At 37.9% G+C, this 25,179-nt stretch overlaps 1 protein-coding gene across 2 annotated transcripts in view; it reads right to left on the reverse strand.

Annotated features, from left to right (window-relative positions):
• Positions 1–25,179, reverse strand: part of NEBL (nebulette) — a 257,190-nt gene that overhangs the window by 173,579 nt on the left and 58,432 nt on the right. For both annotated transcript variants that reach the window (XM_054057771.1, XM_054057772.1), the window contains exon 3: positions 2,829–2,913. In XM_054057771.1, the coding sequence (XP_053913746.1) occupies positions 2,829–2,913 (85 nt within the window). The remainder of the gene's footprint in view (positions 1–2,828; positions 2,914–25,179) is intronic.

Below are 25,179 nucleotides of genomic sequence, written 5' to 3' on the forward strand. Positions count from 1 at the left end.
AGTCTGTTCAATCCCAAATTGTCACTGCATTGGCAGAAGGCTCAAGAAGCTCTGACAAATACTGGAAGGTAGTAATAATGTTATATCCAGCCAAGTTTGGTTTCACGTGAAAGGCTTTTCTTGAGCCATGTATTTCTTTTTTTCTACTGCACAGCACTGAAACAGGATGAGACCTGAATGATATGAAACTATACATCATGCATTTCATAGAATCGTTAGAATCACAGAATCGTTTGGTTGGAAAAAACCTTTGAGATCATCCAGTCCAGTCAAAGTTTCATTTGGAAATCTTGCAGCTTTCTCTGAAATGACAGGACAAGGGACCAGATGACCAATAGGGCTGATTCAGGATGGCAATTCCTCTGTCCTTATACTCTTCAAAATGTTACAGAAATTATTCCAAATCTGCAGTTTTATTTTATGATTTAAATCGGATTATGAGAAGTCCCTGGAATCTCTATTACAACATTAAAACAATTTACAGGTTAGGCTACTTTACACAGTCTTAATGTGAATCAACACTAAGGAAGCAAATGATGATCAGAAACACCATGGCCTTTCTTCTAAGCAGGTAAACTTGTGCCCTCAGAACTACATTTATATCAACTGCAAATCTTTTACTGCCTAACAGCCTTGGAAAAAAAAGGACATTGTACAAATTAAGGGTTTCTCTCCATTTCCAGTTTTGAGCACATCCTTACCTAACATTTCATGCCAGTGCCATGTGAACAGTAGCAGCAAGCTTACACATCAACAAACTCCCAAGTTTCTCACTGACACTGCTTATCCAGTCCCAAATTACTAAGTCTTCTTTTTACTGCTTTAAGACAAGGTATGTTTCCTAAATGAGATTCTGATCTGTCTGGGCTTCATACAGGAGAGCTGTCCTCTCTAAACACCCAGACAGGATTTCCCCCATCCATACTTCTCTTAACCCACTTGAAACAAGCTCTTCCGTTAAAGCCTACCTACAGAAATCAGTCCTTAAAATCTGTCTTTCACCAGCACTTTAAAAAATACAGCTTTGGAGACTTCCCTGAGGGCCTTTTAGATTAAGGTTCTCAATTCACATGAGAGGTAAGGTACAGAATTGTAAGCGCAAGATTTGGAATCTGTGTCTCAGCTTCTTTCACTGCAGGCTCCCAAGGCAGTTGATTTAGCTGTGAGGGAGTCAGACAGCTTCTTTTCCACTCTGCCCATCACTGGAAAGCTGTCACCAAATTAGACTCATGTAGCTGAATCCTTAAAAAGTCCAAGCAGGCAAACTCATCCATGGTGTAACTGATATCCTGGGGATAAGCAGACAGAGGTAGCAAGGCCAAAGCAAAAGATTGCTTTAAATATTGGTCTGAGATTTGTATATGTCCATGTGGGTGTGAGCGCATGCACTGATACACAAGACAGTTCAGTGAAAAACTGACATAAAACGGAGTAAAATTTTATTATTCTCCTGAAACCTAACATTTTCTATCAAACCACTAAAAAACATCGTGGGCTCAAAGTTTATATTCTTTTAAACAAAGCTGTAAAAATTATCATTTACAAGTTACTCTTAATTCTGCAACAGAATGGTAACTGTGGTACACAGAACCACAATACTCTGAGAAAATGAAGCAACTCCCCTCTAAAATCCACTGAAGCCAAGCAGAGATGTGCATTCTACAGACTTTCCTCTTTCCAGATGACAGAATCTTAGCATGAAAGAATTTTTCTAAGTTTTGTAATCAATAACTGTAATGGCAAAAGGTAAAGAATTTTTTAAAATTTATATCATGCTCAATATCTGTGCTAACATCTCTCTTTAGCGCTCCTTTGATTTTAGCCATTAACCTAGACAGAATTTCTCAGACTAAAAAGCTCTGGCTGCATATCATCTGTTTTCTGCTACAGGTTTTCAATTACTCTAATTGACAACAATAATTATCAATTTCTTATGAAAGACTGCAACTAAATCCAGAATAAAACCACAATAGTTAAAATAAAAATTATTTTCAGAAAATAAAATGTAATCAAACATCGTGTATTGTCTCAAACAGTCAGGCCAACTGCCAACGTTGCATAAAATCAAAACATAGGAAAGTCATACTGGGAGCAGGAGAAGAGGAAGAGGAGAGTTGTCCAAATACTAATGAATTAATATCAATAAGAACTGAATATTACAGACTACCTAATATCAATAGTAAACAAACATCATGTTTGGGTCACATAAGACTTCATTTGCCTTTTCTTCTTTTTTCCCCTTTTCTTTTTACATTTGAATTTCAATTTATTTCTTAGTAATCCACATAAGTTTGATTGATAACTTATTTATCACAACTGACTTACAGACTGCTCCATGTACGAGTTCACAGAGGACATGAGATACATAAAATGAAAATTCAGCCAGTCCAGTGTTGACAAGTATTAAACACTTCTAAATATTTGCTAATGACAAATTAATGGTTTGCTAATCACAAAGCTGTTTTATGATTAAGTTAGATGCAATCTAACAACAACAGTTTGTCTAAGGCAAATAAACCCTCTAGGTTGAGCTATAACACTTCAAATATTAAAAACTATTTCGATCCTTCAAATACCGTTGACAATTAGGGGTTTAAATTATGTCAATGAACTTACAATATCACGATAGCATGGTAGCTAGTCTAAATGACATCAGAAATAAAGCCCTGAGTTTTGCAGTGTTATACCAACCTACAAATACTTTTTACAACTAAATAAGAGTGCTATGACATGTTAGTACAAAAATATACTAATGCTACTTATAAAAAACTATAAAGAAGTTGACAGACAGTCTAATACTAATGAGACCAAAGAATTATTTTATTTACCTGACTTTGCAATTCACTTTGTTGCTTCAGGCGAAGATTTTCTGGTGTATCAGCCACTGTAGTGAAGGACTGCTTTGGGTAATGTCTAGAAGAAGAAGCACAAAGCCGAACAGTAAATATTTATACATGCTAGAAAGTCAAATGCATCCCAGCACTCTTTCCTACAATGTACAAAAGTCTTTCGTTTACTGCTTTTATTAGAAGTATTTACTCTAAAAAATATTGTGTCAGCCATGCCTTGCCCAAACAACGTGAACAGGTTCCTGTAATGAGTCTAAATCCCACCCATTCATCCTTTTCACTGAGTGCAGAGACTGAGCAGCCAAAATTTATTTTCAACATAGTGAACAAAACTATGTTTAACTGCATTGCCTTGGTACAGTCGTGCGCTAAATAAAGACTGAACTAAAAGGCCTTAAAACAGAAGTGTTCTACAGAAACTGAAAAGTTGTATCAATGAGTAGGGTTGGAATGCCACAGTGTCTTAAATGGATTAGTGAAGAAACCAGAAGGATCAAGGCAGGTACATTCCAGGGATGGAAAGGTTAAATGCTTTAATGGTAAACACGTCAATACAGTGCAGTAATACCCAGTACCAAAGGCTGTAGTGGTTCAGAACTCCAGTGTATCAGGCACCACCCTTTTCCTTTGAAATTTTACAACATGTTCTTACTATCTGCTTTGACATTTTATAGACAACTTAAACAGCCAAATTCTACTCATTTTCAGAACCGTGACTTATAGATTTTTATGAATTCATCCTGCAAGTTTACAGCCTTATTATAGGAAAGACCACAAAAAGAGGGAAATAACAAAACTGAACAGGCCATTCCAAAATAGGTGCATTGTTATGAGCCAGCAACACCACCAGGAAACTGATTCTAACTAATGACTTTCCAGCATCTTCAGTCTCAAACCAAAATATTCATTTTACAACTTTGTGAGGCACTCACGCATTCAGTTACTATTCCAGCTTCCCATGTCTGCCAACTACCCCATTTGTGTCTCTAAAATTTCAGAGGTACAAGATGGCAGGCGTAACATTTCAGACACAATAACTTTTACAGCATAATTTCTACAGATCAAGTAAGTGGTAAATAAGTGACTGAAGACTGAAGCTATGCAGTATTAAACATTTCCATGTTCAAATTCCAGGCTATCTCTAACGTTCTTTCAACAACTCATTCAGTTGCTATAGCTCTTCATAACATTTCTGTGCTTTGTAAAGAGTGTAATATATTTTCATTCAAAATAGTGTTTTGCTAGGTTTTATTTTCCATTTACAAGTATTATATCCATGAAGGATATGGTTTCAGTAAAATATAGTTCATTTTTAACCAAAACAAAAAAAAAATCTATAGAAAAATCAAGGAAACTTTTCCATTCTTAGTCAAAAGCTAAATGTTTCCTGTTCAGAAATGCAGAAGTAATACTTGATGAGAAATACTGCCCAAATTTCATACAGTCCTCTCTCTGCTATGGGCCTGATTCTCTCCACCAGAAAATATCTTGCGTTGCCAAACTCTGTACAGCAGCACAACACAGCAGTATGATGCATCAAGAGAGTGTGGAACATCCCCTGATTTATGGTGTCATTACACAGGGAAAACAGAGGAGAAATACAGGACAACCTGGGGATTTCAGGCCTTACTAATAACTGCACAGAAAGAGCAAAGATGCAACACCTCTACGGAGGGCATTTTTTCCTGACAGCAATGCAAGAGCCATCTCAGGTTGGATAGTAGCAGAGAGAGAAATAATGACACCATAATTTTAAAAAACTTAGGGTGAAATGCATTTCCACCCATTATGTCAGCCACTTGTCTAGGATAGCTCATGTCACTGAAAACTAGAAGAAAAAAATTCAAGGCGTGACATCCTCCAGCCCGTAGCTACAGCCCAGTCCTCCCTAGTCCCACTTAGGCTGTAGCTTTGGCCACAGAAACCAGTGTGAGGGTTGCATATGCCTAAGGAGGCTACTGCCTTCCTCCCTTTTCAACCTAGAGGCTCCCACCATCACCCTCACAGCCAGACAATGCTGGGCAGCTGAAGGGCTTAGCCACAGCTCCAGCAGCACACAGGGAGACAGAGTAAGACTTTGCTTAGAGGACCTCAACTAGAAGCAGATTTTGCATGAAGCAGGTCACATCAGCACAATCATACCTTGGGACAGGCAGATCACTTACAGAAGGGCTTCTTTTTTATTTTCCTTCATTTTACCTCTTCCATCTCCATCTCCCTTCTTCTCTATAGAGAAGACAGACAAATGCCAGACTGACTATAAGGAGGGTCATAAGCCCTGTTTGGAAAGCAGCAATGGACAGATGGGGAAGGCAATAAGCCACCTCACAGTCAAGGCTTGTTGATACCCAAGGAAGACTGTAGCAATAACTGTGCATAGCACACACCTTAAAAAATAGCAGCCCTTCAAACAGCAACCCTGAGATATCCATGGGTAAGTCATGTGGATGACAGTATCCCTGTCCCTTGAAACATCAACTGCAACACATGCAGTTCAAAAATGACATTATGCACATGTTGAACACCAAAAGCATTCCCATAAACTTTCACAGCACTGCTTTTCACCATAGTTCCATACTATGACCCTGGCACTATGATCACAGCTATCACCTGTACTTGTCTCTTTTAACACGGGGAGGACAGAGTGGGAGTCAGCCCACATGGGTTTTTTGGCCCAGACCCCTTGTGAAATGCATGGACAGCACCAAGGCAGGTATCCCAGTCACAGCACCTGAGGACCATGTTAGCGGCAGCAGCAGAAAACGTGTCTCTAATAAACCAGGGCTCCCTTTGAAGCATAGAAACATATGTGTACCTTATGCCTATCATACACCACCTTTTACTCCTGATCATTCGCAAAATATATGGCTTCTTCCACAATTTGTATTCAGAAGTTCACAGGTATTTCAACAGTCAGAACAAATCACTTAAGAACCAATGTATCTAAGATTGCTACTTATTTCAGAAGCAGCAGTTTCACACTTAGAGTGAAAAAGGTATACTTATCCTTGAACAAGCGGTGCTCTATTATGCTCAAAATTACTATGTAAACTGATTATATCAATGAAAAGTGCTTATGCTTGACCATGGAAGTAAACAATATACATGGCAGAAGTGAAAAAACCTGCTGAAATTTAAATTGTCCTTTAAACTGATTGTATTAACCATTTATCACAATGTATTAGAGTGATTTAAAAAATAATCATTTAGCAACATTAAATTAGCAGAGCACTCTACTATGAGTTGTCACTTTAACTGCAGCTGATTTATGAAACCACCCACACAATATATCAAACCAGAAAGAATCGGTTTTAGATACAACCCTTCTAATTTATGGAAATTCTTGCCTCAAAACCATTCAAAAGACTAGTGTTAAATTAAAATCCCATCTTCAGCATTCACATTTGTTTTAAGCCTACTGATGATATGTCTTCAGGATCATTAAAAATACCAGTATTTAAGATATTAAATTATCTGAAAGCCGTCTAAGATGAATTATACTACTGGGTACTTTTGACTGAAACAGAAGGCTTGTTAAACACAACTGTTAAAATGATCAAATCTGCTTTTTAACTACCGGTGTAAGACTATTACACATTTTTTTTTTACAACATTCTAAATGAGGATGAGTAACCCGATGGCAACAGTGTTTAATTCAAAAGGCTGACAGTGCTATCGCAGTCCTTGGTAATCCATTGCTCAATTTCCCTTTTGTCTGAGATGATGTCTGAGAAAAAGCAGGGAACTGGTTAGAGGTTGATGTCATGTCAGCTATTTAACAGCGATGTCCAAAGGATTTTTTTGTTTGTTTTAAGTCTTTGTTAGTAGTCTAAGTCTACTTAGCAATATGTCTTACTACGCTAATGCTATTAGGATTAATCCTGTATAAAGACCTATACAAGAAGCTCCAGAACAAATCAGGATACACAGTATGGTGTCTCTGCTGTAGGTTACTGTATTGCCTGCTTCAGCTACACAGCTTGATTAATAAGTTAAATCACAACTCAATCTCTGACTCTTCGTGGGGAAACTGACTCACTTTTGATGTTTGGAAACAATAACAGCAAAACCCCCAAGGATTCAGGAAAGTACCTGGAAGTTTCTTAGCTTTTCCAATGATTACACACAGAAATTTTCCCAACTATTTGTTTAGTTGTAAGGTTTTCATTAACCTTTCCGCACTTTCAAACCAACAAAAGGAATAAAAAAAAAATGTTCTGAGAGATAATGGGATGAAGACTCAGCTTTCCCCATTTTTAAACGGGTCAGATTCAAAGCCCGAGATAAATTTAAGCGCGTACAGAAATTAACTTGTTCATACTTCACTCTTGCTCATTCTGACTTACCCAACACTGAAGATATAATCAAGGGACTGGGTTTTTTTTTGGTGTGTATTTTCTAGCTGTAACATTAACTCTTTACATTTACAAAATTACAGTCTTTGTCAAAATTACTAGATTTCTGTCAGGTTACCTCTCTCCTGGAATATGTATTTAGTAAATTGCCCACAACATACAATTTGTGATATCTTTTGAACAGAAAACAGCCACAAAACTATTTCCCTTCTCCTAAGCAGACAGTCAGCCCCATCAAATCTTTGATAATAAGGATTAACATCATTGGCTCTCACATTAGGCTATATCTATTCTCTCCTAATTTGTGTTTGTAATAACCAGCCTTCTAACTAAAACCAGCTCTAGAAGATAAGGAGGTTAAAAAAAGAAAGAATACACTTATTTACAGTTGTAGTAAATAAAATGTAGTTGTAGTAGTTCAGTAATCTGAAAATTAACAAAGATTAAACCAATTTTACAAGAATTATGAAAAGCACATGGAATGCTTTTATTACTAGCACTTCAGTATAGCATACACAAGAATTTCAAACTGCAATTAAATAGTGGTTAATGATGTAGCAGTTTGGATACAACTCAATTTCTTAACAACTGATGGACAGGTAGGGAAGCTCCATCTCAGACCTGCAAGGGCCCAATCTCCTCATCATTATCTGACCCTACATTCACAAACTGCAGTGAATTCAGCACAAAAACTCAAAGGAGAAACACAGATCTCCAATTAACTCTCACATAAAAGACATGAGACAAAATAATTTACTCGGGAAAAAGGAGACAAGTCATTAAGCTGTGCACAGCCAGGGAGTGTTTAAACTGGCATCTCACCACCAGGTTTGAAGAGGCATAGGACCACTTTCCATTCCCTACCTTGAAGCCGTGCCATTCGCTGAAAGACATGCAAGATGTACGACAGCAGAGAAAGAAGTTGCATGAGGGAAATCTTGCCAACAGTTGACTTCTCGCTTTGAAATTCTTGCTCAGTTGAACTTTCTACTCTGAAGCTCTAAGGAGGGATTTCTCTGGGTTTTCTGTTTTGTTTTGAACTTTCTGTATAGTATCTCATATTTGCATGCAATTATAAAGGCTTTTGGAGGAGGAATAATATAACTAGTGGATAACACAGCTTCGGTAGAATCGAACTCAGCCAACAAAGCAGAAAAGGACGATTCCACAATTCCCTATGAAGATGGCATTTTCTTTGGCTACTAGTATCTACCCTGATGTATGAAGACTAGATACTCTGGCTGCAATTATTTTGCTCTAGAAAATATTTTCCCATCTTTGTCTTCTATTGCTCAAGGAATTTTCAGATATTAAATTTGTACATCTGTACTTCTTATTTGAACTAAGAGAGAGAGTTGCTCCAGTATGCCAGTTAAATACAAGTTCCTGTTTATGAGAAAATTCCCCTAAAGAGATGAGAGGGGAAAAAAGTGTTACAAGCAAGGATATTCTACCTGCTTGTTGAGGTAAGCCATAAAATCCTTGCTCCTGCACCAAATGAAAGGCCACATATCATGCTATCACACAACCAGACACATTGCGCATCATTGTGTTACCAGACTTGTACTTGATACTAATCTACAGAGACACATATCTTGAGCTTCAAAATCTAAGATAATTATTCCAACTGTATCTGTCCTCAGGAGACAGGTTAGTGCCTTAGTGTCCTCTACTAGAGGCTGGAAAAAGAAGCCATCTACTGAAAAAATAACAAGGTAGAAATCGCTGTTTATATTTCAGAAAAAACAGAAGAAATATTGAGTAGCAAGTGCTAATATAAAATTTCATTACTCTTACTTTTGAAATTCCATACAGAAATTCTACTGCATCAAAACAGTGGAGTGATTATCTCTGCAACCATTTGTCATATGATGGACAACATCAGAAACCACAGAGAAGTGGATTACATACTCGTCATCACTGGCAGAAGGGGCAGTTGAGGAAAACAGGTCTAGATAGAAGATGTAGGAGCTACAATAGCTTATTTTAGAATTTTAAAAGCCAATTTATTTTGAAAAAGAAGAAAAATATTGTAAACGTCCAACATTTTCACAGCCTATGTCCAAAAGCATTAACATTCCTCAGTTAGCCAGTATCGGCTAAGTTTTAGGAAAAAAGTGCAGGAGGAAGAACATTAAATTACTTTGCACTTACAGTGTCAAAGATGACTAAGAAACCTACTCCAAATACATTTTCAGATATTGGTCAGCAGATAAATGGGTTATCCAAATTTGCAGTGTTTACGTGCTCAGATATTTATTTCAATCAGCTCCCCTGAAAACTGCACAGAGCAGTTTTTTGCTTCAGAATCAAAAAGTCCTCCAGCTCTTAGGCAATACTTGCATTTTTCCCATTTCTTATATTGTTCTTTTAACCTTCTTTCTCAGTTTCATATTTATTATACATAGAAAGCTATATTGTTAAGAGACAGGTGAGTCTTGCTTCTTGACAAATTCAGGTCAAAACCTTTTCATTTTAAAGATCTAAAAAAATACAGCAGAACAGACATGGTTCATATTTAAGAAACTTAGTATATAATGAACTGTTATAGTACAGATCTCAACAAGTGGCATCCTGATTTAGCAAAAATAAATCAAAAAGAGTAAAATCCAAGCACCATAGATGTCAAATGCAGAACTCCCATGATTCTCAGTGCAGCAAGGCACTCATCCTTTCAATAATTTACTTATTCCTCAGCTAAGGGATGACAATGCTTGGGGAAAGAAAATGAATCAGTGGCACACTGAGAACTACAGAATAGCCTGGAGCTTTGCTGGAACCCATTGGCAGCACATTAATTGGCATTGACAACAGATCAAAAAGTGAGAGCCAGTGCTAGAGAAGGATCCACAAAAGATGTACAGGAAGTTCAGGGAGACTTGGAAGGCAGAGGCAACTGTGGCCATACAAATCAATAAACAAAACTCTGACTGCAACAGCAAAATCTGTCAGAGCATAGGAAATCAATCAAAAAAGGAGAAGCAGCATGCATGTAATTTGCCACTGTTACACCAGTCCCAGGATATCACCCGGTGCGTTTTCCCAGACCTCACCTGGTTTTATACATTAACTATATTCAGAAATCCCAGAGATGTTTAAGAAAACCTTTCTTTTAAATATTTTAAAGCTTTAAAATATTTTGTTGTGGTACGACAAAAGGCTGATGCCTCAATATCTCCAAATTCTTTTCTTCCAGATGGTGTGATTATTATTATTTCTTTCAAAATATCCAAGAGAGAAAGTCTATGAACATGAGCAGCAAAAAACACAGACTGAAGCTGAGTTTCTCATTAGCTTCGCTTGCTGCTTTACTGCAGCAGATCTAGCAGAGTAAAAAAACACATAGCATGAGCCCTAGCTGCTGTGGCCTATGTTTTTTTTATCTTATGAACATCTTGCTGTCCTCTTCTAAGAATGCCTGCAAGAGTACACAAAGGTACACCGTCAAAGTAGTATCTTTTGCACAGACCTAAATTCTTGGTCTGCCTACTTCAGCATATTCCTGACATGCAACATATATAGATAATTTTCAAACCTCTACGGTGCAGGTTTGTCCAAGTTCTAGGTTTGACTGGGGTATAATTCATGCATACAGCAGTGGCAAATTTTCTTAGAAATTTTCTTACATTTTCCTATTAATTAGTCTGTCAGCAATGGATCAGTCTCAAGCAGAATGACACTGAATTATGCAAGTAGTTTCTAAATTCTGCTCTTAATTATAATAAAATAAATGTGCTCTCCCCTGTACCACCAAATCTGAAATGTTTTCAAGTAATAAGGACTTATATGCAAAAATTTACACATGTAAATACTTCCTCTGCTAACCACAAGCCAGTATTTCTGTACATGACTAACTCTAGGGGCTCCCATCTTGCATAGCAAGACTTTTAAATCCTGTTGGGGTTACAGTCAAACGTTTTGTAGTTTCCTTTCTTCCAAATCTTGTCATTTCATCATCTGATTTCTCATCACAGGCCTGTATATTTAAATCATTTATGTAAGTCTTCCCCGGGTAATAAAATCTATTTGTATTCAATGAAATGTTTCAAAGACTATATAGGTAACTTTTTTAATCATTTCATTACCTTAAGGAACACCGTGTTACATTAAATTACGTCTTTACAAGTAATGTAGCTTAACCAACGTTATTTCTCTGGTTTTCCAATAGCACACCTCGCCTATTCCTATCCTTCATACACAGTAAGGTACTTCAATCATCACATCAGAGTCATCATCACATCAGAGCAGTGTTATACTTCAGGCTGCCATATCCACAGTGAACAACTTTTTGTGTTCATGCAGCAAGTCGTTTTCTCATGACTGAAGACATGAAAGGCCCTCTAAAGCATCAGTTTAAGACAAGCTAAGGTGACTTCCCTAAAATGTTAATCAAGGAGGATTTCAAAAGATTTATTCACTTTAAATATCATGGCATAACAAAGAAATTACATCAGATAAAAACTATATTCATCATATGAATATTGGAAAAGTACTTGTTCAGTACTGCAATTGCATATTTACAAAGGAAAACTGTTGGGACAGTAAACATCACAATCCATCTGGTATAGGAATTTACACAGCCCTATGTGACTGCTAATTCTGACAAGCAGATCATAAATCAAACTCACTTACAGACTCTACATCTAATCCTCCTCTTCTCTGTGCTGAAACATCTATCCAGTTGGGTAATGTTGTCTAAACTTCTATTAGCAGAAATTAAAGCTACTTTGTGAATATCCCAGAGTCTTTGCATTGCGGTCTGGAATTAAAAGTCCCACTCAATTATTGAACACAAAGGAAATGGTTTCACGCCTGAGTTATTCATTTTTTCTATACATTGTTACTAATGTTCTCTGCAGCACACCCATGGTTGGCATTCAAGACAAAATCAAAACACTGCACTCAAGAAACACTCCAATTTCAGCAGTTCGTTTTGTCATGCTGAGGAGACGTTGCCAGTAACCACATCTTGAAAACATATACTTAAGACCAGATCAGGTAGCTTCAAAAGCTTCTAGGCAATCGCAGGCAACCAGTACAGGGATTTAAATGCAATTTTTATTCTAAAACTTCTAATATCAAAAATCTTTGATGCCAACACCAGAGATCCAGAAAGAGCAATTATCCACTGCTTACTGCTTGTATTAAGCTTTCACCTATCCAAGAAAGTAAATACTGAAATCACTACTCAAAACTGAAAATCTCTTTCATGCATTGTAAAACTTTTAGGCCATTTATGGGTGTGTCACAGTTGTAATGAAATTGGAGTGCGGCTGTTTCATTCTCCTAAAATTGAAACAAGAAAACAAATTATAAGCCCAAGACCTGAGAAACTGAGTAGGGACTAGGTTTTCTTCTAGCTCCCAATTTCCATGTTTTCTGGTTCTTAGTTCTTCTGTGTAAGCTTACAGGCTTGTAAACTTTATGCTTTTATTTGTTTCTTTTACAAAGATATAAAGCCAAATTAGATTAGATACTTCATTCGTGCTTCTGATTTCCAAAGGTATAATTCAAAGACATGGCAAACAGGAACAAGGGGACACTAAAAAGTCACCTGGAAGACAGAAAATAAATAAGTGCTAGAAAATCATCTTAAGGCTTTTTTGACCTCGTGAAAATTACCGTTTAGATGGCTATCAAGAAGGTGGGAAATCTAAGACCCCTAAAACCCATAAGTCGTCTGCCAAATCATCAAACAGTCTGCTGAGCTTGAGTCATAACTGATTGGTCTTCTCCGGAGCTACAGGTGTCATGCTGGAGAGCTTGCCATCACACTACTCCCTTCACAGAGACTGCTTCTGCATCTAACTATAGAAGCAGAACTCATACATTGTATGTATTTATATATGCACTATTAAAAAAATTGGGGAAAGAGACCAGAAGGGAGATGGGAACAACTCATCTCCAATGTCTTAACATTGCTAACTCTTTAACCGTAACTGCAGTGTGTTAAGCATCTGCCCTCTAAAACTGTGGCAACGTCAGCAACCCCAAACAAGCAGGAAAAGAAAAAAAATGTAAATTAAAGACAGGTATGTTTACATGTTGCTAGAGTTTAAAAAAAGGAAAAGCTGGGGTGCCAAGTGAAATATAACAGAATTAATAGGCCAGTGACACCATTCTAATTTCACATTTCTAATGTGGCTGGTAAATAACAGTGTATACAAACTCACAGTTGATTAAAAAAAAAAACAGTATTTCCTTTCCTCAGTCCCAAAAATAAAGAACTTGCTCTTAGTGCTATTTTTATATTTTATTTACTCAGAAATTATTTCCTCTGTGGAAGAGTTTCTAGGTTTTGTTAATACAGCACAAGTTTCAAATCAGTTAATATTACAAACTAATATTTTGAGAAAGTGTGGACTTCTATTTTTACATAAAATACAATATTTCTAATAATTTCAAATTTTTACTAGCTGCTGTTCACATGTTCTAAGTTTTAAGCAGCTATGTTATCTTTATGAACTTTTATGAACTGTCTCTCCTTTAACGTATCCACTTGTATAAAATCAGCATTAGTAGAACAAGAAAAAATGTTATACCATTCCATACAAGTATTTTCTATAAGAAAGTTTATACATATAAGATTTCATATTACAGTACATCTACCCACACAAACTTATCAGAGGTTATGCGCCACTTTTGCTTGCAAATGAAGAAAACCCTGAATAAACCTGCTTTGTCCTATTATGCTGAAAGGGCGAGGGAATGTAAAAGCAAACAATAATTTTTCATGTAAAATCTTGGCAAAAGCTAATATATTATTAAATTAAGTCGATGCAGTTCTATGTAACACTTCATAGTCCCTTCACAATGACCATCAGTTACAGGTCATGGCCATGCTCCACAGAAGATCCAGTCTACAAGTACTAAATTCTAGAGGTTCTCTAATCAGATCAAATCACAGATTATTTTTTTATTATTATTTACATGAAAAAGCAATAGCCAGGTAACATTTTCACTAATATCCTACAAACATCTCCAGAATTTCTGCATACATTATGCTCTTTGCTTCTCACAGGCTGCTAATTATTTTGAGCAGAATCAGGTGTGGTTGCCATTGATAATTAAATGCTCCATCGGTATTGCTACAAAGATTGTACTTTTCCCTCTTTGCTTTCCCTCTTTTCTCTCTGCTTGAACCCATACCACTATGTACCCTCCTATTAAAGTACAGGGGCTGTTGTTGCAGCTCTTAGTATTTTCAATAAAGCCTTAGGCAAATGAATGAGCTTCTGGTAACTGATAGAGCGTGGGCGTTCTACTAACTTGCTTGGACCCAGATCCTAAATTCCACTCAAGCTGTTTCAGAGACCAAAGCAACTCCACTGGATGTCATCTGAGGTCACTTCCACATGTTTCCACACAGAAAGTTACTCAAACAAGAGAATTTGATAACATCTCCTGAAGATTTTCACTCCTTTAGCCTGAAGTCCTCACTGTTGATCTGCCTTTCTCGACAACTTCGGATCAAAAGGCAAAGGAACATTTTTCACCTTCCCCCTTGGACAGAGGAAAGCAGCTGATGAATGGCTGCTGGTATCCTAACAAATTAATCCTTTAAGATGTAAAATAGTCACAAACAAAATCATTTTAGCCAAATAACTTATAAGAGGAATGCAAAGAATTCCTAAATTAGCATACAAGGCTGGCCTTCCATAAGCATAAGCCAAGTATTTTAACTAGAACAAAATGCAGAAGAAAACATAATTTCCATAAGCTACATAAAAATTCAACCTGTAAGAGCAGATGCAATGTTACACTGTTAGATCAAGTACAAAAAGGTGAATTACGAGATAGACGGAGAAGAAAAGTCAGTGAACTAATCATGGAAAGACACATGATATGTGTAAGATGAAAGGAAAAGCTTGTGCTTCAAATCACATGGCTTAGCCATTAAACAGCATTTACACCACAGGAATACAGAAGACCTGGGACAGTATTCATAATCAGGAAAAAAAAAAAAAAGTGAAATATATCCTAAACCTTCTCCACTCTTCTCCTTATTCCTAAGTGCTGCTGGCCACAAATCTGTCAGTTGCCACTCTCTGAGCCCCTTCTATGCTTAGTGCTACGTTTCCACAAACTCTAGATCTTCTACCGTCAGAGCCCTCAGAAGGCAACTGAATCCATTCAGAATGAAACTGAATATGTGTCTTTGAGTAAGAGATAAAGAGATGATAGGAAATGCAAAGCAAACTATTTGTAGCTGCTGTATTGAAGTTCACAATGATTTGATGCAAATATTCACAGCTGAAGCTTGTAAACGAACATCTAAAACTATTCTCAGGATTGAAAGACTATTATTTTGTACTGTAAATGGATGATCAGCACCACCTCCTTTTCCTGCTAGCCTAAAAGAAAATTAAACTGACCACAGAAATTTCTTTAAACTAACAGTTTTTTTCTGCTGAAAAATTATTTTTTGACAAAAATGTCCTTCTGCTACTTCACTACTGCACTAAAGGCTTTCTCACCAAATTTTGTTCCTATTACACACAGATTATTACTAAGAAAACCATTCACAAAAGCAAAACAATATTTTATACAAAGGAAGGAAAAAGCAATCAGCAAATTATTTATTTATTTATAAGCAACTTTAATTCAGTTTCCACAGGATCGCTAACTTTTAGATTCAAAAAACAGTATTTTCTGTATATTTCAAAACAAAAATAATATTTTAAAGCTTAACAAGCCATAAACCTTCTGCCAAAACTGAACTGTACTACAAACATCTCTTGGATTCTATTTCCTCACTTGTATTGAGATTACTCATGGGGGCTTCATATGGGTGTTTATGCTGAAAGAAATCTACTACTAGACAGAAGCATAAAGTTCCTTCCACAAATAGCTTTTAACATAAGAACAAATGTACAAAATAAAAAACAGTATCAACATTCATACTAGAGCATTTCCAAGTGCTTGAAGCATCTGCTTAAAATGGCAAAAACTGACAACACATTTAAAACTTAAAATGCATTGCTCAAGTCTGCAGAAGAGCTCAGTTGTGCCATGCTCCTTCATCTGTCTGTCCTCCCGCACCAGCACACACGAGCTTTTGAACGACTGAGCTCTGTCGGTATTTTCTACAAAACCCAGAGTTAAAGATTGCCAAGGTGTTTAGCATTATCATTTCTACTCCAGGAGAGGAAGGCCTCATTTGAGAAAGATGAGGAATCTGTGGACCACATGGCCACATGGCCAAGAAAAGCAAAGGAAAAACTACTGTAGACCACAAGCCAAGTTTGCCAAGTAAGTTATCCATGTGAAAACTAAAATACATGGAGGACAGTTGCCCACACTCCATACTTGATGCACATCCATAGCTTCACTGAAATCCAGATTGTGAAAGTCTATAGTGGAGTCCAAAACAAGCACCTCCAGAAAATAAATTAATCTGGCTTTGTCAAAGTTGTTAAAAACATAAAGGTTGTGCATTTTTCCTCTTTTCCCAAGCCTTTTAATATGTCTTTTAAGGTTCTTTATTTTCCTATAAATGAAGTTAACACTTGGAGCTCAATCTCTGGGTGCTTCTGGCTCAGATATAGTGTCTAGTCTCCTGGTTCCCTATCAGTTATAAAAGATCGATAAGGTCCTGCTCTGAAAGTACAGCTGATTCATGAGCCTAAAAACATGGGAGCTAGACTTGTCAAAAGATACATTTCTTCAGGTTGCCAGCTATAGATCCAGGCAATCTTTAATTTGCTAGTACCGATGAAGCAAAAGATTCCAAACTAGAGTTGTAGCACTGGAGTCCCAGCCTCTCCGCTTTCCAGGAAGAAAATTCAAGAACTTCTGTGCTAACATTTTAACAGTACAAGTTCTCCTGTGTGGCTTAACTAAACCTTTTTGTCTCTGCATTTCTAAATCAAGGAACCACAGAAGTATAGATGCTAGAAGGGACCTCTGAAAACTGTCAAAGCTCAGTCAACTACAGCAGGTTGCTTGTGATCATGCCCAAGGGTGGACACCCTACAAGCACTCTGGGCAATCCGTGCCAGCGTTCAATGACCTTCATACTGCAAAGTCACCCTCAATTCATCTTCGTGGCCCTGTGCTTTACTCCAGTATGTCCCAGTGCTTCATTCCAGATGGGTTCCTCCAGGGCTGCGCAGAGGACAAAGATCTCAACTTGCTGGCAGTGCTTTGTTGCCCAGGAGGCTGATGGATGACTAGTCGTTCCTCCTCAGTACTTGACATGTTGTTTTGCTGCACTTCATAAGGTTTCTGCCAGCCCATTTCTCCACCCTGTTAAGGTCCTCTGGGTGGCAGCACAACCCTCTGGTGTAGTGGCCATTCCTTCCAGTTTTCTGTCATCTACAAACTTGCCCAGGGTGCACACTCTGAACCATCAATCAGGTCCTTAATGAGGGCCTTAAATTATACTGGACCCAGTATTATCTCTTGGGGTACATCACTAGTGACTGGCTGCCAGCAGGACTTTGTGCCACTGATCACAGCTCTCTGAGTCTGTTGGTTCAGCCAGTTTTTAGTTAATCCATTTAGCTAGTGGATACTTCATCAGTTTCTTCAATATGATGTTATGGGAACCTGCCAAAAGCTGTACTAAAGTTGACATAAACATGCACACATAGCCACAAACTTGGATTAGAAATCTCTCTATAAAACTAATTCTCCCTTACAATGAAAACTGTGAATACTGAAACAGTCTGCATCAAGATTTCCATATAAATCCATTTCTATTTTTTTATTTTCCTTAGGCAATAACTTTTCAAAGAACTAGGGAAGGTAATATTTTTCTTTTTTCATCCTCATCAATTGGCATACTCTTGTGGGAATGGTAGGCAAACTCCTCTTCCTTCTTAACCTTAACTTAAGAATAAATCTGTAATTTCCTTCTGTGTAATCCCCATTTAAATGTCCATTTTTAAACTGAACTGTTTTCAAAAAAGACTCAAACAATCCAGAACTCTATTTGAAGGACAGAATGACTCATTGTTGCAGTTTCCATCTGCTTACACAAATTTTTATGGTTTGATTTCACATGCGTGATAATGATATAATGCACTTGAGAGCATATACGATCATTTACTTACTCATATGAAAAAAAAACCACAAAAATGGCAGAGATTGCAATAATAATCACGTAATTTCCAGAGACAGCTATAGGTACCCACCCTTCCAATTCACAACTCGTGGGCTTTCTGAGATGCTGGCACCTTTATTCTCTGATATAAAGATAAATATTTAATATCAGGTTCAAAATCCTATCTTGTTATTGGTGGTTTAAAGGAGAAAGAAAAAAATGCATATTTTCATATTTAAGCAGTCACATTTTGTCATGGTTGCTAGTTTCTTGTCACTACTATGCCAAGGCATCGGCCACCTGTGTTGGCACACACACGGTAGTGGAATCTTTTATGCCCATATTGATCCAGCGACACAGTTTGTCTCATCAAGATTAAACCTATACATGCTTTATCCCATATAATGGCAAATTTCACACTATTGGAACACTCATACACAAATCATGTCATTTTTTTTTTCCCAAAGACAACAATTGTCAAGTAAAGTAAATTAGGAGAACACAGCTGTAAATGTATATCATCAAAGTAAAACCAACAGTGGGATGAAGGCAAAATCTTTCCAATAGTCAGCACTGCAGCTGCCCAGGGCAACACAATTCAAACTCTCTCTTGCCCCTTTATTCTCTCTCTTCTCAAATCTCTACTCTTAAAACTCTGCTTTTCCTTCCTGGTTGAAAGTGTTGGGACAGAAGCAAAAAAATGGATAAGGACACTGACATACCAGAAAAGGGCTCTGTTTCCAACAATAATTCTTGCAAAAAGGGCCAGCAGTGCATGTAAATGTGTAGGTTTTCTCTATGTGGTCCTGCATACAACGATAGCCTTCAGATGTCCCTCCATAGGTTGCTCCACCACCTGTCTGACAACAGATGCAGGCAGAAAGACATATAACGGCGACATACTGATCACTACTAGAGAAGAAGTCTCAGCCATCTGCCTCCCGCTACTTGCATGACAATGCAAGCTGCAGTTTAAAATACCTCTGTTTTGTTAGATACTCTTAGGCCTCTGCTCAAACCCTGTGTGAGGCAAAACGGCTCTTCTTCACAGAGGAGGATGACTGGGGTTGTATTAACAGGAACAGAGCTATCAAATTGCCCTCTGTCTAGCTCTCATTAGTTCACACCTACAATGCTGTGTCCAGCACTGGGCTTCCAATATCAGAAAGATCAATAAACTGGATTTCTTTGATCAAGGAAGGCTACGGAGATGGCCAGGTGGCTACAGCACTTGCCCTGCGAGAACGGGCTAAGGGAACAGGGCTCATTCAGCCTTGAGGAGAGATGATTCTGAAGGTACCTAATAGCAGCCTTCCAACATTTGCAAGGAGCTGGAGAACTCCTGAAGGGAGAAGTATCAAGAAGAGAGAGACAGGCTCTTCACAGTGGTGCCAGCGGTGCCTTGTGGGAACTCAATAGACAATGGGCACAAGTTGAAACCAGAGAGGTTCAGACTGGATGTAAGAAGAAATTCTTCCACCATGAGCACAGGCAAGTAGTGGAAAAGATTACCCAGAGAAATGACACAGGCTCCATCCTTCAATGTTTCCAAGACTTGGCTGGTCACAGCTGACTCTACTTTGAGCATATGATCCTATGATAGCTTCCATTCACATTTTTAAAGCTCTGTACAGATATCTTTGAACTGGGGTGACTCTTACATTCTGTATAGTGGGTTCCATATTCAGCAGCACTTTAGACCCTTGGTAAAATCTGAGTCTTACTTCCCTCTTAAACTAAGTGGGGAAAGTGCACCTGCTAGCACTGTACCCCAGTACACTGAAAAGGCTCTGAACAGGAAATGTACTGTGCCTGAGCAGTAGCCCTCAGCAGGATTTTCCCAGAATTTCATCAAAGTCAAAGATAGGCATGCAAAAACCAGCATGAGCATAAAGAACAGGGCACAGAAGTTAGGAGGTGCAAACACCCCAGCTGTCTCAGGACCCCATTTGTGAGTTGAGCAGTAAGAATTTATCCATGCATGTATCCATACATGAAGCACATGTGCTGCAGCCCTTACAGGTAAAGTGAACAAAAATTGATTTTGTGTCATGAAAATCTACTTCAGTAAATGTAGTACATGCACTCACGTGCCAGCTTAGAGGCCCTCAGCTGGAATCTTATCAGTGCACAGAGATGGGCTGGCAAAAACTTGGACTGAGCATACAGGAAAAAATTTACAAAAACCTCATTCCTAAGCCACTTATTTTTTTCCCCACACTTCTGCCGTGTTACACACACACACACACACACACATCTACTACAAAATACTGCACTGAGATCGTCACCAGTGCAAATGCACTCAAGCTGCAATTACCTTTGAAGGAAGCAAAGGCGACCCAGACTAAGAAGCAGCTGGGCTTGATGTCCACAAGCATCAGGGGCCGTTACTGGAACAGAATGAAACTGAATAACAGTTCATGTTATTCATGCTAAATAACAGCAGATGAAAGCGGACAGTCTGCTGTATGTGACTGCAACACAGCCCCAAAGAGCTCTGAGAAGCACTTCTATAGGAACACAATATAGCTTCCCACAGCTCTGCATCCCACTAAGAGTTGAACTTGAATCAAGGAAGGGAAAGCCTGTTACAACTTCTCACTGCAGTCTCCTTTGTAGATTACTGCCTAAGGAAAAACCTCATGGTACCAGTCTGACAGCGTAAACCATAAGATACCTGCGCAGCACCTTATTTATTCCCTGTGACGGATCCAAGGTGCCAGCGAAGGGCAAAATATTAGAAATAAGCAGTGATTCAAGGACTAAGATGGTGACTAGCTAAAATAATTAGCTATTTATTTGATAGACTTCTTCATTTATACTCTGTCTTGAATGAGGATCAAAGACCTCTTACAATTAAAAGAGGAAACTTTCCTAACTTAGTATTATTGACTTCTGTTGAGACAAGAAAGAAGTGATGCTGCAGAAATTAAAACAGTGCACCAGTTTCAAAAAAAAAAAACTGTATATGCAGTCAGAATAGCAAAAGCAAAATTATCTCCTGTCTTTGGTCAATGTCGTAACTTCAAGTTCTACCAATTACTTTTCTATTTATTTTTCTAGTGAGTCTGAGAGCATGGACCTTGTTAATGGATGCAACTCAGAGATGCACACTCTTGCCAAATGTGACTTAATCTATACTGGCCTCAGCTACAAGTTGCAAGTTAAAGCAGTTTTGTGTTTCCATTTCCTTTCATTTGAGTTGATCAGTTCAATTTGAGCTGGGTCTGTTTTTGAAAGACAGATTTCACATAGATTAGAAAACTAATCTTTCACTGAGAGGCATAACCACGTGAACTGAGAGTGTGCAAGGAAATACGGATGGGGAAAAGATGAGCGCTATGATAAAACACACTACTGTATCTCCATGATTTTTAAAAAAAAAAAAATTATGAAAAGGAGCATCTTTTAAAAAAGTGTTTCATAACTGAGGGAAGTAGAGGAGAGCAGCTGAAGAATAGGGCATAAACTGTTTTCAGTCCTGCCCATGTGCAATTAACTGACACAGTGACAGAAATAGATGGAAAATGGGTCAACAGAGCTAGAAGAACAGAAACTCCATATTGCTGTCTCTGTCCAGAAGAAAAGAGGTCTTCTAGAAACACACAATATGAAATGCAAGCAAAGTACAAGCAACTCTCTTGTGCTTCTTATCATACGATCTGCCTTGAAATGTCAAGAGATCTGAACAGAACTATTGCTGTCACTGGGAAAGAGAATGAGCTTAGAGATCAATGGGAGCCACACCATGATTTATGGATCTCATATCCCTCACAATAACTCTTATAAACATCATGAATCCATATGGTGTCCAAGTGTTACATTTTCTGTTTGATTTAGTTAAAATATATTTAAAACAAACAAAACCAAACCCAAGATGTTCCTACACAATTAGAGGGTTCCCAACAACTCCTCCTTAGCTGAGCCTCAGGAATGTAGAATTCAAGTGCATTAAATCACATCTAAAGAACTTTCCATTTATAACAGAAGATAACATAGAAACAAGATGGGTTTTATTCAAAGACTGTCAGAAAAATCCTACATGGAATTTCAAACCTGCCCTATGTGGATTTTCTAGTGACATATCCTGAGCAAGGTGACCAGTCACTGTCCTGTAAAGGCCCCACTAACATTTTTAATTGTTTTTTTTTTTTAGCCATAGTCCACAACTTTGAGTAAAGAGCCTGACTTTCGCAGGTGGACAACAGCAAACTCACAAAAGGCAGCAGCAGGGAAAGGCAGCATTACCAGCAGCACACATGCAGTGCCATCATAGAACTCCGTGATTAAAAAAAAAAACACAAAACAAAACTAATAAAACGGAGAGAAAGAAAAAAAGTAGGCAGAGGCAGCCAGGCCAATAAAATAAAATATATATGTACACACACATACACACATATGTAGAATTTCATAAATATGAAGTGACAAAGGAAAAAAAAAAAGACAGAAAAGAGCAAATTAGCAAGGGGAAAAAAGACAGAGCAACAAAAAGCGATATTGTCATTCATGGAAAATGACTCAGCATTCTGTGGCCCTACCATCCAGAGCCTGCTAAACTTTAAAAATCTCTCAAGATATCGATTAGGTTAGAAATCACAATCACAGCAACTGCATAGCAGGGAAAATTACTCCCTCGCGACTGCAATCAGAAAGATTTGCAAAGAAGGAAACACGGAGGAGGGCACAATCGTCATCTTTAATAAACACTAGCACTGAAGCAGTTGCTAGAAGTAAGCGTGTCATTGTCAGCACATGACTGTTGGCTGAGCACAAAAAGAAAAGAGGAAAGGAAAGAGAGAAAACTGTAACAAGAATTGTCAAAAGCTCATCTTCATATCATCACATAATGGGAGTCAGAATATGGAAAACTGTTATTGACTTATAATTCACTGGACAGCTGCTACTCAGAAAGACAGTAAATTAATATAAGGAGCTGTTTTGATTTGGTTTTGTAGGGATTTTTTACTTTTAGACTATTGCTCTGGAAATAACCAATTGTTCTCTATAAAAGGTGTGATGCCAGTTGTGAATACAGTGATGTTCTGCCTCCGCAGTAAATAGTAGCTGTCCATTTGCTTCTGAACCAAAGAGTGGGCTCTCTCCTCTGCAAAGGCAGCATCACATAATGGGTTCTTAGTTTACTACCCAGACATCACTATATGGAATAAATCACTAATGTTTTTAAGCTCAGTGAATAGAAGCAACAATTTACATTGCTATAGCCTACAGCCAACAACTATATGAAGTAACATTTTGCCAACAGATCCTCAATGTTGATATCTAAAACAATTACCAATAGCAGCGTGTTTTAATAAGAACCATTTTAAAGCATACACACAGCTTATACTTTCTTCAGTGTAAGTTTAACAGGTTTTGCTGGTGGGATCTGTGACAAACTGATCCGCTCAGAGGATGCTCTGCAGCCTCCAGCCAAAAAGACAGTGTCCTGTCCAGCCTGGAAGATGGCATGCTGCCTCCTGCTACATGAACCACACTCAAAATACCAGTAGGGTATTAGCTAAAATGAACCAACGTTAACAAATTACGCTAACTCTTCAGTAAAAATGTATGGGTCTGTTTCTGATAGTAAAACACTGCAAATGCACACTTTTTGCTTTGAAGACAGTCTCCCTCTTGGTCTGCAATACAGCCTTAAAAGTGTATCTACACTCCACTAAAAAACATCACATGGACTTCTTAAACTCCTTACAATTTTACAGTCAAATTTGGCAAAGGCATAACAACATACAGGTACTGAGAAAATTAAACCCAGAATCATCTTCACCCAGTGAAGTCCCTCATCTCTAAACCACGCAGGTATGTGGGATTTTAATTTTTTAACATTTTGTTTCTTTCTTTGTGACTGCTAGCCAAAAATCTGACACTGCATCAAGTTTCAGCTGAACAGTCTTCTGGCAACTTGGGCTAGGTTCCCCTCTTCTGAGAGTTTTGAAAGCCCACGTGTATCTCCTGAACAGCAACCTGAACATCACCAATAGTACAATAAGTTATATCAGTGGACTAAAACAGGAACAAATAGGCTAGTTGCAAGTGAACAAAAATCAGGATTTCCTCCAAAAAGGAACTAATAGACTGCAATCAATTTGTCAGTCAAGGTGGAATGTAAATCAGCAATCTCATTTAAGTAACCACCAAGGCTTCCTCTAAACATCAATGGGGAAAGACAGGTACGTCCAAACAGTGACACATCACATTCTCATATCAGCTGATGGCTTTTCGAGAACTTCCCAGCAGGCCAGCAGCACTCCCCGAGACTCCTATCTAATACCACAGCACTGCAAGAACCATTCCATTTCTTCTTCCACTGTTAACAGGCCATCATTTATCCTACCCGACCACTCTGCGTGTACTTCTTCCCCCTGAAGAAGCCTGAAACTGAGAATATTGAAGATCCTCAGAGATACTATGATTACTTAGAAAATTATTACCTTATGGACAGAAATAGATGTTTATTGAATGAGATAATCTTCATAACCATTGAGAGTAGAGTAAATAACTGTACTGCTAAAAGAAACCTGAAACTATTCTCACACATATTTTCACCACTGAGTTGGAGACATAGAAAAACACAGTTGAGAAAGAGTAGATCCAAACATGCTTTAGCATTTTCAGCATTTCCATATGCATATAGGCTACTCAAGTACAGCAAAATGGGGGAGTTCTCCCAACCTCTGTCTGCTTGAGAGTCTGCTATTCCTAGGAACTGATGATATTTATACTTCACATGTGAAAAATACAGTAAATGCTAAAAAATATTTAAGTCTTCTGTTCACTTGGTAATTTTCGTTCAAGTGGGATGATGAACTTTGGAGCATTGCCGTTAAATGGAAATACTAAAAAAAGAAATATTAAATTTTTTTTTAATCATTTTTATACTTGTTGACAGTATTGCTATGAGCTGTTGCAC

This window comes from Cuculus canorus, chromosome 2 (genome assembly GCF_017976375.1).
Source record: "Cuculus canorus isolate bCucCan1 chromosome 2, bCucCan1.pri, whole genome shotgun sequence".
Taxonomy (NCBI): Eukaryota; Metazoa; Chordata; class Aves; order Cuculiformes; family Cuculidae; genus Cuculus; species Cuculus canorus.